The sequence below is a fragment of the Oenanthe melanoleuca genome, chromosome 7 (genome assembly GCF_029582105.1).
Source record: "Oenanthe melanoleuca isolate GR-GAL-2019-014 chromosome 7, OMel1.0, whole genome shotgun sequence".
NCBI lineage: Eukaryota > Metazoa > Chordata > Aves > Passeriformes > Muscicapidae > Oenanthe > Oenanthe melanoleuca.
The window spans coordinates 30,510,326-30,525,228 of NC_079341.1; the positions used below are offsets into that span (position 1 = coordinate 30,510,326).

Genomic DNA, 14,903 nt, shown 5'->3' on the forward strand with positions numbered 1-14,903 from the left:
GAATCCTGTAGCAACAATTAATTTAAACCAAATTTAATGAGAATTTATTTTTGGTTTGATGATCTACAATTCCCAGCAAATGATAGAAAATTCAAGAAAGTTAACTATTTTACACAGATGTACTTTCTTTTCTATTTTTGAAAAACTTTTTCAGTAAGGTGTAGTGAGTATTTTGAGCATGAACATGTTTGGATCTTTCCTTAGAACTTGTATTTATTTTTGGCTGTCTGTCTGGGGTCCAGCACAATTGCTGAAGACCACGTTTAGTGTGTTGACCATGGATTTGACAGGGGATGATAGCTGGGCATCCACACTGATGAGAGCTTTCTTGCTGAATACAAAGAAGGTTTTGACTTTCCTCTAAGAGTTGGACAGAGCTCCTGTTGAGAGTTGCTTGTTTTTCCTCTTGGACAGACCACAAGATGTGATGTAACAGGCTGATTTGTGGTTAATAGCAGTGGGTGAGATTGGAGCCCAGAGGATCAGCTTAATGCAAGAAATGAGCTAATGGATCCAATTTCTATATAATAAACTTAGTTGTTCTTGGAGTGCCTCATAATTTGGTTGCTTTGATTATAAGCTGAAGTTAATTTTATTATTCATTATAAATAAATAAAGTTTTCAGCACAAGAAATGGGAGAGCATTACCAGAACATGGGGTTGCTGTGGAGGAACCAAGGAAGTTTTGCTCATGACTCTGGAGATCATCCGAGTGATCCGAGAAGGGCAAGGACTCCTCCTCTGCAGGTGCCATGGTTGTGCCCTTCAGAGGACAAATGTCAAATGTAAAATTAAGAATGACAGAAGAGGATGTCATATATTAGCCTTTCACTGAGGGAGTTGCAAGGAGGGGAAGAGAAAAATATAGGTACTTTATCCACACTAGAAATATGATAAAACTTATTATCCATGAGTCCTATTTTTAAAATTCATTAAAATTAATGAAGTAGCTTTAAGGTTTGTTTGTGCAATGGGCTTCAGGGACTCTTGAAGGCATGAAAGCATATTGTGGGTACTTTTTTTGCTGGTTTTAGGGATTTTGTAGATGATGACTGGGGCTCTCAGGCTCTGTAAGTTACTTTCTCACCAAAAAAAAATCCCCAACCAAAACTTAGAAAAAACCAAAATCTATTTCTTAATCACTTGGTCAGCATGCCGACCTTCCAAAATGTTCTTTTCAGTGAGAAAATGCTATTTTGGGCATGTGGTTTTACTGCAGCAGCAAGACAAAGGTTATTAATATTCCCTGTCCTTTGACTGTAAATGGCTGTAAAAATGTACACTTCTTTTACCTGTTCAAGGTCAGGAACATTTCTGATTTTCTGAAGTTCATTGAAGTCCTATTCCTAATCTTAGCATTCATTCAGTTTATTGAAAGAACCAGGATGGTTTGTGATTATGTTCTTAAATGCATTGCCTGGAGTGTTTCTAATCAGTAAACAGTGTATGTACCATTAGGATTTCAATACATAAGGATTTTTCCTTATGGATTTTCCTCTAATCTTTTTCCCCTTATCTGTTGTGTCCTTTCCTTTTTTACTCTTTCCTCCCTGAAATGTAACAGTAAGCAAACAGCATGAAAGGGAGAGCATCAGATGGTTTAATTTTTGTAGAACTGAGCTACAGCAAGTGATGTGCTAGGTAGAAAATTTGAAACACTTCTGAATGCTCTGTGAAAGCACAGACTCACATGGGGGAATTGAGGTGGGATGCCACCCAAATTGTTTCTAAGTGGGGGAATTTATTTTTGAAAGTGAAGGCAAGCTGCTTGCTCAAGATGAAAATTTACTTGTTTTTATGGCACCTTATCAGAGACCGCTTTCCCTTCCTTCAACTTTCATCCCACCACCTCCTGCCAATTTGTACTACATGCACATGCACAAAAGCAAACATGCCTCCCCAACCTAAAAAAAACCCCAAACCTGGAGTATTTATACTCTTACTCTCCCTCAGTCCATCTGTCCTGCTGCTTGTTGTGACCCAGTGTTGTTTTGCTTTTCTCACTTCATGGGATTATGTCCCAGATTGCCACTTCAGGCACAGTACATGGTGCCACATCAGCTGTGGAGGGGTGGTGAGCGAGAAGACACAGTGACATCTGTCAGCTAGAAGAGGAGAATGGGTTGGCAGAAACATTGCTGAAAATAAAATTGAGCAGCAGAAGGAACAGCAAAACTAAGACTCCAAAATACAATTAAGGGAAATGCTTTCATGCATTTATTTTCTGTATTAAGGAACGTAAATTATAAAATGTGTAGCTAGTAAAAGTGTGCATAAATCTGGTATAGTTGCATGATTTTTTCAGCTATCTCTTCTTCCTGAGGAGCCTGTAAGTTGTGTAGGGAATATGTCAACCAGTTAGAAACCCTCACCTAGACCTAAGAATTGCAGGATCTGAGCTAATATTACCAGCTTTGCTGGCATGCTTCTACTTCTTCCAGCACATTATGTCAGCTTTTCTATCAGACTTCTGCCTTTTATTCAACTGATCACAACTGAATGAAGTTTATTTTAATATTAACAAAAATGTTTTGAGGTGGCTTTAAATTCATGACTTGAGCTATTGAAATGAATGTTCTTTTGTTTCTGTGACCCACTCAGGCAGGATACAGCCCTTGGCACCCTAAGCAGGTGTGGATTCAGCCTTTGGTTGTCCTGCTGTCTAACCTCTGCTTTATGCATTTGACATGGTCACTGGCTGTACAGCAGCTAAACTGCTTCTGAATACTCTGAGGCCCCTAAGTTTTGTTTAGATGTGTGGATGGCTTAATGTTAATGGGGTATATTTCCTAAGTGTACTGGTTAATTAATGGCAGTGTCAGTACTGGAGTCAAAATGTGTGTGGTACAAAGACACTTGACAATGGTATGAGCACGCATCGTGTCTAAATGCAAGTAATCTTATCAGAAATCAGGCTTCTTTTTCTCTTCTCTGATCCTTTCTTATCTGCTACCAACACAGCATTGACTGTTCTTTGATTTCACTTGCCTGCATTAAGTAGGAGGCTGTAACTTATCTTTGTTATGCTGTGGTTTGAAAGAAGGAAAAGTAGATTGAGCCTCCAAAAGGACTGAGGGAAGCCAACATCTCACAGTCACAGCATGGATTGCACTGTTTCAGAACACAGATTGACCAACTGGGGTGGGACATCTGCTGGGATATTCCTGCAGGAATAAACAACTGCAATACCAGGAAATCCATTAATTTGCATTCGGTTGGAGTATAGTGCACATCTGTTTAGGCAATACAGCTGCAGTAGGAGACTGTGGTTAACATCAGCCTGGAATTCTAGTTTGTGTATACTGGAAGTTTGTCTGGCTTAAACTCTTAAAACGTAGCACTCCCAGTTTGGACTCATTATTCCTAGAAAAGAGGTTTTAGAGGATTGCCTATCCCTTTTAGGAGGTATTGCATCAGTTTCTGCATGAAGCCTGACTCCTGGCATCCCTTATCAGAGGATGTCTGGGATAGGGCAGGTGTTTTCACTCACCCTGTGTTTGCTGGCTGTAGCTCTGGTGTGCTGGCAGCCCATTGGCTTCACACTTGAATTATCACAGCTTTTAGGTTAGCACGCCCTTCATAAGAATAGAGGAGGTTCACATCTTGGTGTTTGTCCTTGGCTGGTTTGTAACAACTTGTTCTACAGAATCAAACAGCTGCAAGCAGAAGGGCAGCTTGCACTCTTCAGGAAACAATCAGGAAAATAGGTCAGTATTTTCATTAGGATCCTGATGTGAGGGGTTGAAGAGCATCTCTTGGAGCTGGTTGTGCTGCAATAACTGTGCAGAGTCAGGCAGGGTGGCCTGAGGCTGCATCTGAATACACATTGCTGGTGTCTGGATGGATATATGTAAGAGGAGAATGAGAGATTGCTGTGACTGAAGGTTTAGAACGCTGAAGAAACAAAGCAGTTTAAAACCAGCTTTAAACTTTATAACAGAACTTGGGTGGATTGACATTCATTGACAATACATGTTACTAAAGGCTGGGTTTTACTCATTCCTGGTCATAGTCAAAGCAATTAGTCTGTAAAAGTTTCATTATAAATCGTGAGCAGAGGGTACCACAGAGCTGGTGCCATGGATTTAGCACTAGTGGGCCTTTCACAGGTGCCTTTTCTCTTTGCTGAGCAGTACTATGCCTCCTTTTCAGCTTTTACTGCAGTTAAAGAAAAGGCAGGTTTTTTTCCCAAAACTCAAGGTTGGATCTCATCGATTAGTAATTGACCATCACTGAGTAATTTACAATTTTGGGGCCTTTTCTTTCAGCGTGTGCTTGTATTTTCCAGCCCTTGGTTCTTATCTCCTATCTGAGCTGTTTGCTGTAACAAGAGGCACCTGGTACCTAGCTGTAGCTCATACAGTTATTCCTAGAATAATTTCTTAAGCATAAGGGGTCAGAATTTGGGACTTGTGTGTTTGGCATTGGAATACAAGCCTTTTCCTAGCAGTGGCAATACTGTTTTTCCTGAGCCACATGGTACAAAAATACATATATGCTGTTTACTAGTCATGAGGTGTAAGATTGCTTATGTTTGCGTTCATAACAAACTAATAATTAAATACCACTCAAGCTGCTGTTTTTATGGGTGCAAAAGCTTCTGCTTTGGCTATAGAAAATTAAAGTTTTAGAACTGTGTAGCTACTGATGAAGATTTTAATCTTGAGTATCCTGATTTAATCCTGAATATCCTGAGGATAGTGGTGTTCCAAGCTTACCCTAAGTCCCATTTCTAATATAGGTACAGATTGGACAGAGAATGTCAAGCTGTGTATATGTACATACTTATAAAGAGACTTTGCTTAATCCCTTGTAGATGATTAATTCTCCTTAAAAAGTGAAGAGGAATATGTGGATATGTGTTGCCAAAATCTGTTCACATAAAGATGAACTGTTTTTACTCTATTTTAACCATTTTTGAAAAAGATTAAAATCTTAAAATGTTGGAAAACATGTGGTTTGCACCCCAAATGTACAGATCACTTTAATCAGAGTGCTTATCTGAGATGTTCTTGATAGTGTGAGGTTTCTTTTGTATCAATGACATCAGCATGGTAATGTTATCCTCTCTATCTGGTGAACTGACCAGCTGTTGAACAGGAGGTTATTAAATACAGAACAGAAAAAATGTGTTTTTAATGAAGCTATGTAATGGTACTTCTAGTATTTTAAAATTTTGATGCCTCTGTAAATGGTGTAAGGTTAGCACTTTTTCAAAGAAATATGTGAATCATTTTTGTTCATGGTAAGGGCAGTTGAGTTGTAAATTGTGGTATGTTTATCACAGAAGCTGTAGCTAGTCTATTTAAAAACAACTCCAGAAACCCAAACACCTGCCTACCACCCTGCAGAATGTTGTTTCAGTTGTGGTGGGATTTTGGCTGGTTAGAGTTGAATTTGAGAAAAAACATAACAACGATGCTGTTTATTAGAGGCGTTCTTCCCTCATGTATCCTTTCACTTTCATACTGTTTTTCACACTTAGTGTCTAGTTTTTACACATTAACTGCTCTGACTTAAGTCAGGAGGATATCTTCCTAACAGTTTAATAAACAAACTCACAACTATAACATCCAGTTTCCAGAGGGGGCTGGAATTATTTCAAGACATGTCTTAGAGTGGGACAACATATTTCCAAAGCTTAAAAAAAGGATGGGATTGGGTACAAAAACAGCACCTGTCATTCTTTAGAGGCACAAACAATTATGGGTGTCCATATCCTCTTTAGATATGTGCATTTGGAGAGTAGACTAGGAAAAAGCCTTAGTAATTAACAGGATTACCTCCTTTGGAACATTTATAAGATGTGCAGGAGAATAAGGAAAATACATACCACCTGAACTTTTGGGATGTCTTACTTGGTATGGGCAGAGAGATAACTTGTCATTCAAAATCTATCAGTGATTATAGTAGACAAACACGTTTATTGCTTCCTTGCTCAGTTCAGTTATAAATTTCTTGTCAAAACAGAAATACACAGAGACATTTCTGTGTTGCTGTCTTCATGCATTCCACATCACCCCTTGATATCTTCTGTCCATTGTCTACTTAGGTACCAAATAATGACTCATTATAGGTATGTGGTAATCATTAACTGTGGAATAATTGTGTTGCAGTCCATGACAGCTGTCAAATCTGGGATTAAATATAAACCCAAGTCAGTGCAGCTGCCGTGGAAGCACAGGGATTTTGCTGTGCTCTTTATAAACATCCATGGCCACCAGCAGGGCTGTAAAGTTAATTAGTTAAGTACATGTTGTTGGGCACTCATCAGGTGGCTTGTCACTGGAACTGCTTGAGGAAAAACAGGGCTCATTGGAAATATTTGGGTTTGGGGTTTTCTGTTTGTATGTTTGTTGAAATAGTGAGGACCATTCTTCCATCTGTCAATGAATTGTAGTCCTTTCTTGTGGCAGAATTGCAGTGTTTGCTGTCTACCTTCTTACAGTTTTTAAGTGTGTTTAAGATTTGTTTTTCTGTTAATAAATAGAACAGAAAAGTCTACACCTCTTTAAGTAGATCATTCTCATAGTTCAGTGTCATTACGCTGTTTCTTATACCATCTTTCTTTCTGTTCTAGAACTTTAAAAAGAAGACTGTGAAATACTTGCATTTTTAATTATGTTCAGAGGGTTTTTTCCCCCCTAAACAACTAGTCATAAACAATCATTAGCACTTGTCTGTTAAAACATGCTGGTGATAGGTTTACTTTCTTATTCAGTGTTTTCTGCTTCACAAACAAGTGATAATTGAGGAAGAAATATTGAGTCTTTTAATTGAGGAAGAAATATTGACTGTTTAACCACAGATCTTATTGGTGTAGAGGATGCTGTCAGTGCTTACTTGAAATTAAGTCACTGAAGGAGTTTATCTTGAATATTTTAGATTTCTTTTTTAAGTCGTGATATTGTTTTAGATTATGGAATTTTCTGTATTTTATCGCACTCGATATTACAAAAGAATAATGACACTTTCAGCTTTGGTGAAGTAACAATATTCTACTGTTCAGTCAGACCAAAAATATCTCAAGACTATGGTTAAACAAACAGAAAGAGCTAAAATTTCTCCCTGCCATTTCTTGGAAAATTAACTGACATTTATGTAGAGCAGCATTAAACAGAGTCCTTCATTTTCTTTGTTGAGACTATTCATTTTCTTTGGTGAGATTTTCAGTGTGAAAAAAGCCAGCTTGAGGGCTTTATGCTGTTTTTCACTGTATTTGCAATTAATTTCTCTGTCCCATTCCTCCTCAAGCAAAAGATGGCTGCAGATTGTTCTTTTAGCAGCATGGGACAGTGTCTGCCTTGCCTGCTTTCAGTTTAAGTAATGTGCCTTCGCTTGTACAATCAGTGATGTGAAATGTGCACACCCAAGACATGTTGAAGATTGTTGCATACAGCTAAAACTTTGTAAAATAAAGGCTTTATAAATTAGGCCTTGCTCAGCTGAACTAACAGCTAGCCTGTTGAGTTCCCATGAGAAATAAATTATAAGAATGAAAATCAGTTTGCATAACGATATATTCTTGTGAGAAAAACAGGTTGCACCTGCAAAAACAAGAATTCTATTCCATGAGAATCCACAAAGAAAAAATCAAAACACCTGTGTAAAGAGTCTTAGCATGCACACATAGAAGCACTTTCTAACAAATGAATTGAGTGTCAAGAAAGTCACTAAGCAACTGGAGTTAAACAGGAGGTCTTTGAAAATTGTATACAAATGAGCTGTAACATTAAAGTAGGGCTTTTGCTGCTGAAACTTTGAAGTGTGGTGCCCATCTTTATTCACTGCCATTGTTATAGAAGATCAGTGCTCCAAAGGTATTTCTGTCCCACTGCAGAACTCCTGGTTCAACTGGAAGCAGAAAATCTATAGGGAATTTTAACAAGCAGGGAGCACTGCTAGCAGGGATCTGAGTAATTATCCTATTAAAACAGAGCAACATCTGCATTATCTGTGCAAGCACTGAAGGGAAGGGAACATTATGTTCTCTAATCCTGTCTGGGAGCATTATGAAGTTAAAAGGATAACATTTTACCAAATCTGTGTTCTAACACGATAGGTTACACTTAATTACCTTTTAATTACCCTTCTTGTAGTTGGACTTTAAGCTAAGGACCCTGCCTCTAACTCTCATCACAGACCATTTCTTGCCTCTGGATTCTTCATGTCAGGTTTTATAATTGAGTTTACCTTGAAAAGTCGGTCCTACTGTATCTTGAAGGCCTTTAATACAACTCTTTTTCCCTTGTGTATGAAAAGCTCTGAGAATATTAGTTTATATATAAAAGACATGTTGCAGCATTCAGAAGTTTGTGTTTTCCATTTAGTTGCAAAGAGCAGCCTTGTTGGAGTATGTTTTATGGATAAGGAGTAGCTATGCTCAGCAGAGGCCACACAGGAGCAGGACATTATTCCAGCCTCCCAACTGCTTGCAGTGGAAGCCAGGAGAGTGTATTGGCTTAAATAATGTAGATTTCTTCTTTCCTCTTTACCCCTGAGGGAGTCTGATTTCCTGATCACCTATCTAGCCATATGCTGCAGCTCTTGCCAGGAGCTCCGAGCAGTGTCACTGCCAGCTAAAATTACTTGTTTTCTGAGAACTGAATTACATTGAGAATTGTCTTAGATTGCTGCACTGGCAACATTGCAAAGTTTTGCACACACACACACACACAAATAAATATGTAACAGCAGCCTTACTTTGAAATGCAGCTCAGAAACCACTTCAGGCAGGGAATTTGATCCAGATCCTGGGAGGTGTTCTGCACCTGCTCAGGCACATCACTCCTGCTTTGTTGTCTTTCCAGTGCTTTTCTCACCCTCTTTTTGCTCTGGCTACTACAGTACAATGATGAGACATGCAAATTAAGCATTTACAAAGGAAGGTATTGTCTCCTCCTGGTTTGTACCATTAGAGGGAAGACTTAGTGTAGCTGGTAGAAACTTCAGGTGTGCTAACTGTGCTCCTTTCTCTCCTCTTTCAACAGGATGGAACTGAAATATGGATATGTGCTGACAAAGGAGTTGGAATAAGACTGAGTCCTGCTCTGTGATATTTATATACCTGGACCATGAACTTGCTTTTTGACTTCATGCTTTAGGAACCTTTGTAGTAACAGTGTGAAGCTGTTGGGAATCATGGCATTCTCTCCATGGAAGCTGTCCTCCCAGAAACTTGGCTTTTTTCTGGTGACTTTTGGTTTTATTTGGGGAATGATGCTGCTTCATTTTACTATTCAGCAACAAACACAACATGAAAGCAGTTCAGTCCTGCGTGAGCAAATTTTGGACCTCAGCAAAAGATACATCAAAGCATTAGCTGAAGAAAATAAAAATGTAGTTGATGGGCCTTATGTTGGGACAGTGACAGCATACGGTAAGTGTGTTCTTTGGATTATTTGATAATCTGATTAAAGCTTTTTCCTCAGTTGTCCAAACATTTAGCTTCATAATGCTGCTCAATTAGCAGTACTTTACCCTGTACATTTTCTGTACTAATGAAGAAAATGGCCTTCCCTTTTAGGTGGGACAAAATTCATATTTCCAATCACTTGGAAATAAAGCTGTCTGCTAATTTTTATTACATCTATCTAGTAGCTCTATCTAGTATGCCTTAGGTTATTTGTTAGAACTCAGTTTTAAAAAATCTTTTTGGTGTTTTTAAGAAAGTTGGGAGGCTTTTCTGTTTTTGTTTATGTGATCTAAGAAATTGTGAAAAAACTTGCCTTAGTTGTAAGATGGAGACCTGTAACATTTATTTCTTCTTCTTTCCCATTTCACTTCTTTGCTCAGCCAATTTACTTAATGTTTAAGTTTTTTTATCTGGCATAATCTTAAATTAAGGTTAAGTATATCCTATTTGCCTCAGGGCAGAAAACTCCCTGAGTTTTAGTGTTTTGTTTGGCAGCAGGTTTGTACATGAGAGTTCAGTTTTTGTGCATGTGTCAGACAAAGCAAGCAGAAAAGAATGAAACATATTACCCAAAAATATTACTAAATAAAAATATAATCAAATTTTTGGTTAGGTGTGGTTCCTTTTCAGTCTGTTAAGATCACATAATACACCTTGCTTGTTTAGCAGTTTTAGATTCACTCTCTTTCCTAATTACCTATGCACTTCCAGACTGTCTGGAAAACTAATTAGTAATTTAGATATGTTTTCTTTTATAGTTGTCTTAATATTCAGCTCTGAAGTAATTGAGTTGATAGTTTTTGTATGCTTAGACAAAGAATCTAGACTGTCATAGGATGTAGAATGCTGTAGAATGCAACAGATAGAATGGCTGCACTTTTTTCCTCTAGTTTTCTCTTAATACTCTCTACTTTTTGGTGCATGCAGTGAAAATATCCTACTGGAAGGTTCTCTCTGTGTCTTGTTTCTGTCACCAATCTTTTTTTCTCTAAAAAGCAAATTTGTGCATTTGCTTGCCTGTAAGTCCGAGATTATTATCCTCAACATAGCTAACAATTAAATTATTTCATTCCTTAAATAACATCCTGCCCTTATTCTGTAACTCCAGATTTCTGGCTGCACGTTGAGCTATACTGAAATTGGAGTCTTACAAAGTAACACAAGCAAAACAGAGTGATACCAGACCAATATTTGGGTTGAGGCTCTCTGAGCAAGTAGAGATCCTTAGAGGATTGTGTGATTTAGCTCAAAACAAAACTTTATCTGCTGTGTAGCCATTACCAGTGTCCTGTTACTGTGCAGGGGTGCTTGATGGTGCAAGAATTGAGAAAGAAAATAGAAAATAGACATCAAGCCCCAAACAATCTGGCTCCAGATATTGAAGGTAACTGCATTAATATGGGTCCAGGATAAAAAAATCCATAAGCAAAATTCCCCCTGCAGCTTGTTGCCTGTGGCATTAATTTCCTGTTCCAAATCCTAATGGGGAATAAATTGACTTGCCTCCAAAGACTGGTCAAGTTCCCAAGGAGAAGTTAAACTGCATTTGGGAGTGGTTGAAGTAACTTTATGACACTTCTGTGAAGGGAAAGCCAAGGTTTGTGTAGCAGTTTCAAGTCCATGGCTGAGAAGATTTTTAAGATTAAAGGCTTAAATTTAAAGTTTGGCCAGTTGTTGTCAGCCAAGTAGTTTAGAAAGATGGAAAATAATAGTAATGCAATTATTTCAAATATTCCAGAGAAAAGCACTATGATGAATGAATAACACCATATTAAATAATAGTTTATGAAAATGGGTAAGGTAATTACTTAATAAGTTAATTTTCCTGTTTGGCATGCTAAATTACTTGTTGCTAGCAAATAATCAGGTTAGCTCTTCAGAAAAAAACACATTAATGACTGATGTTAATAATAATTGGTAGAGGTTTCTTCAATAATCTGTGAAAATTAATGCTCTTGCTTATTTAGCCTTTTTATTTTTATTAATGTTATCCTCTGATTGCTTTAAGTGAGCACAGTTGTGATTTCCATGTTCAAGAATAAATTTAATGTTTGCTTGGTTTGGCTGTTTTTATCTACCTGAAAGGTTTTCAGTCATTCCTTAATTGTGGTTGCACAGCTCGTTTACTTTCTCACTTTTTCTTTCTACCATGTCAGGTAGGTGGCTCATATTTTTCTTTTAAAAGTTATAGTTCAGGTATACACAGCAAATATCAGATTTTTCTTTAGAGCAGTAAACAGTTATTTTACAAAAATTGTATTAATCTGTGCTTCTGCCCTTCCCTTCTCAAACTAGCCTCCACTTTTCTTTTTGTTCTGACAAGATGTCTCTCATGTCAGTGTTTTATGATCAGAATTCAAAAATAATATATTTCAACTTTTTTTTCTTTATGATCTGTGTATACTTTTATGTAGGCTGTGCTCCTTCTTCACAGTTTTGAATTATTTTTACTACTTTTTTTCCTAGATTTTTTTCTTCCTTCATTAATGTGGTTTTGTTCATGTTAACTCCAGTTTCCTTTTCTACTGCACAATATGCCATTAAATAACTTCTGGACCCCTTTTAAAATAGTCCAGATGTGTGGACTAGTGCTTCAGATCCCACCTTCTGATCTTTACGGGACAAAGGAAAACACAGTTATAATGAGAAAGATTTCTTTTTGACACCACAGAAAAAATATGATTCTCCTTTTGTTTGGAGAAAACAATTATAAGCTTTCTAAAATAATAGAATTTTCTTATTAGTCTCTCATTTGCACAAGAATTTAAATAGTCATGGGAAAATTAAAAAAAAAAAACAAAAACACATAATGAATGTAGCAAAAATACAACTGATGTAGAGACAGTGGAATCTCTTCAGATGTATGGAAAAGTTTTCTGTTACAGATCAGAATATTATTTGATTCTAAAGTTGTTAAAAACAGAAAATACATTACACCAAAACACATGCAATTATTTTATGTAATTAAATGGAAAAGTAATGTACATTCCTCGTACCAAATTCTTTTGTCTTTACAAGGGTAAATGAACAAAGGACAATAGTTTCATCTTCTTTGGCTTGTTGCCATTATAATTATCCATTTTAGTCTGATAGTGGTCTGGTTTTCTCCTCTTGCCCTCAGTTCTTTTAGCTTGCCAAAGTGTCTTGTGGTCCTTCAAGGAATCTGAAAAAATTAAAAGCCAAGCTAAAAAATATCAGAGAACTCTTCCCATGTTGTCATTTGATGTGCAAATTCCTGTTATTGTTCATTGCCTTCCATGCCAAGGAAGTGCTTTGTCAGATGAAACAGAGACTGTCACCAACAGACTGAAGAAAGGAAACATGATTTTTGGTGTTTTGTGAATACAACAGAAAGGTTGAACTTTTTTTTTTTTTTTTTTTTTTTTTTTTTTTAGAAATTATTATCTATTTTGCCAATGCAGAAGCTGGTTATGTGGAGGAGATGCAGGAGGAGATTTTTGTACTGGCTCAAAGCTGTCATTTTTGGGAAGGGGATTTTTATTCCCAGGTGACTGAATATCAACCGACTGTTCCTCTGAGAGTGCTTGAATATGGATTTAGGTTTAGACTCATTATTATTTAAGTAGCTTCTTATTACTAGAGCCATTGCAAAGCAAGCATTTTTCTGTTCCCATAAAGGCTCACATTTCACCTTGGATATGAGTTGCAGTGTGCTTTGTAAAATAGACAGGCTGACAATTTCCCTGGCCAGGGAAACTTGTATCTGAGGCTGACTAAAGTAGGGAGCATGAGTGCATAGAGCTGGTAATGGCAAAGATTTGCACTGAGAAAGTGTGTATATATATGTAATATGTGTATATTTATCTATGCATTTATCTCCTGTCTCATTCTTGTATCTATTCTTTGATTCTGTCTGACAAGTGTGCCCTGCATTATTAAGCAGTTTAACTTTTCATTTTCATTTGCAGATTTGAAGAAGACACTTGCTGTCCTGTTGGATAATATCTTGCAGCGCATCGGGAAGTTGGAGTCCAAGGTGGAAAACCTTGTGCTTAATGGAACAGGAGCAAACTCGACCAACAATACTACCACTTCTGCTCCCAGCTTAGGAGCAGCTGAAAAGCTTAATGTAGCAGGTGTGTATGGCAATTACTAAAATTATTTATGGGCTGTTTAATCTCAACCTTTTCTGTCTTGAGCATGACATGATTTTTCAGTGTTCAAAGTCTGCCTTTTATCAGTGACAAACCAAAGTCCAAGCTCAGTGGAAGATCTTTCTTCTGTGGTATTTTGAACACACTAGAAAATCAAAATCTCTGCTAAAGGGAATAGTTCACCCATTTATAGTAGATATCTCAGGCTTTAAATGGTTGCACTTCAGAATGATGAAACTGGGGAGATCTTTTCTTTCAAAGCCTATTTAGGTTGGTATCAATCTCCTCTGCCATTGTACCATATGCCTTTTATTGGTTATTAATGGAAAGAAAACATTTACTGTGTTTGATCATTATTTTAAAATGCTTTTCCCTACAGTGCTTAATAGCTCTTAGGATTTGACACAGAGAGATCACCTACCTGGTACATTCAGTTAAAATAAGAACATGTTTTGAGATGACATTTGAAGTCATTCATTTTGTCTTCAATGAATGGACTGTTTTGTTCTGCCACCAGACACTGGCCATCCTGACTCATAGGAAAGTCTGAATCTAAGTCAAATGATCTTTGCAGTCCCAAAAAGAGAACAGAGCAGAAGAGTTAAAGCAGCTTGGTAAATAAGTTGATAACTGTGCTCCTATGTATTGTCTGTCCTTAGGTTTAATGCAAAAATAAATATTTCTGTTAAGAAGATGTTACTTGCTGAAATTCTCAAAATAGAGAAGCAAATGCTGCCTTTGGTAGGGAAATGCCACTGGAACAAGTCTAGGAAAGCAGATTTGCACCTGATTGCCTGATAACAACAGTGTGGCAGCAGAGTTGCTTTCAGCTGCTCAGTCCTAACTGCATTTATCTGTACCAGGGTGCTAAAGTCATGTTCTCTCTTGGTCAGACAGACCTTTTCCTCCCCCAGCCTGCCTTGTCTTGGTAGAACTGAAGGCAGATCAGGAATAAGCACCTGAAGAAATGCAGCACCTGCAGGGTGCTGACAGGCTGTGCCACCTTCCTGTCACAAGGCATCCAGCACAAGAGCTTGGCTGGAAAAGCTTCCTCTGAGATGGAAAGTGAACTGTTGGAGTTTCTCTGCCATATATAAAATGAAAAACATCCCTGTATGTTTTCTTTTTGTAGCTGGACAAAAGACTCACTGCTCTTATTTCCTTAGATTTGCAGATAATTGGAACATGTATACTCATGTTGTTGCTTTAAAATTTATAGGCAAAGGTTCATTGTTCTTACCTGAAAAAAAAACATCTTTCATCAGTTCTTAGGGTGATTTGAATGTTGTTTATTATTCTTGGAGTGGGCTAGATTCACAGTTTTGGTATTCAGGAGCAGCATTGAAGGAGCCTGGTACGAGTTTTCCATCTGC

The 14,903-nt window shown here is 37.5% G+C and overlaps 1 protein-coding gene across 1 annotated transcript in view; it reads left to right on the top strand.

The window, feature by feature from the left end:
* MGAT5 (alpha-1,6-mannosylglycoprotein 6-beta-N-acetylglucosaminyltransferase) overlaps positions 1-14,903 on the top strand; it is a 113,523-nt gene that overhangs the window by 33,316 nt on the left and 65,304 nt on the right. The window contains exons 2-3 of the mRNA XM_056495990.1: positions 8,991-9,379; positions 13,345-13,512. Coding sequence (XP_056351965.1) covers positions 9,142-9,379; positions 13,345-13,512 — 406 coding nt within the window. The 5' untranslated portion in view covers positions 8,991-9,141. The remainder of the gene's footprint in view (positions 1-8,990; positions 9,380-13,344; positions 13,513-14,903) is intronic.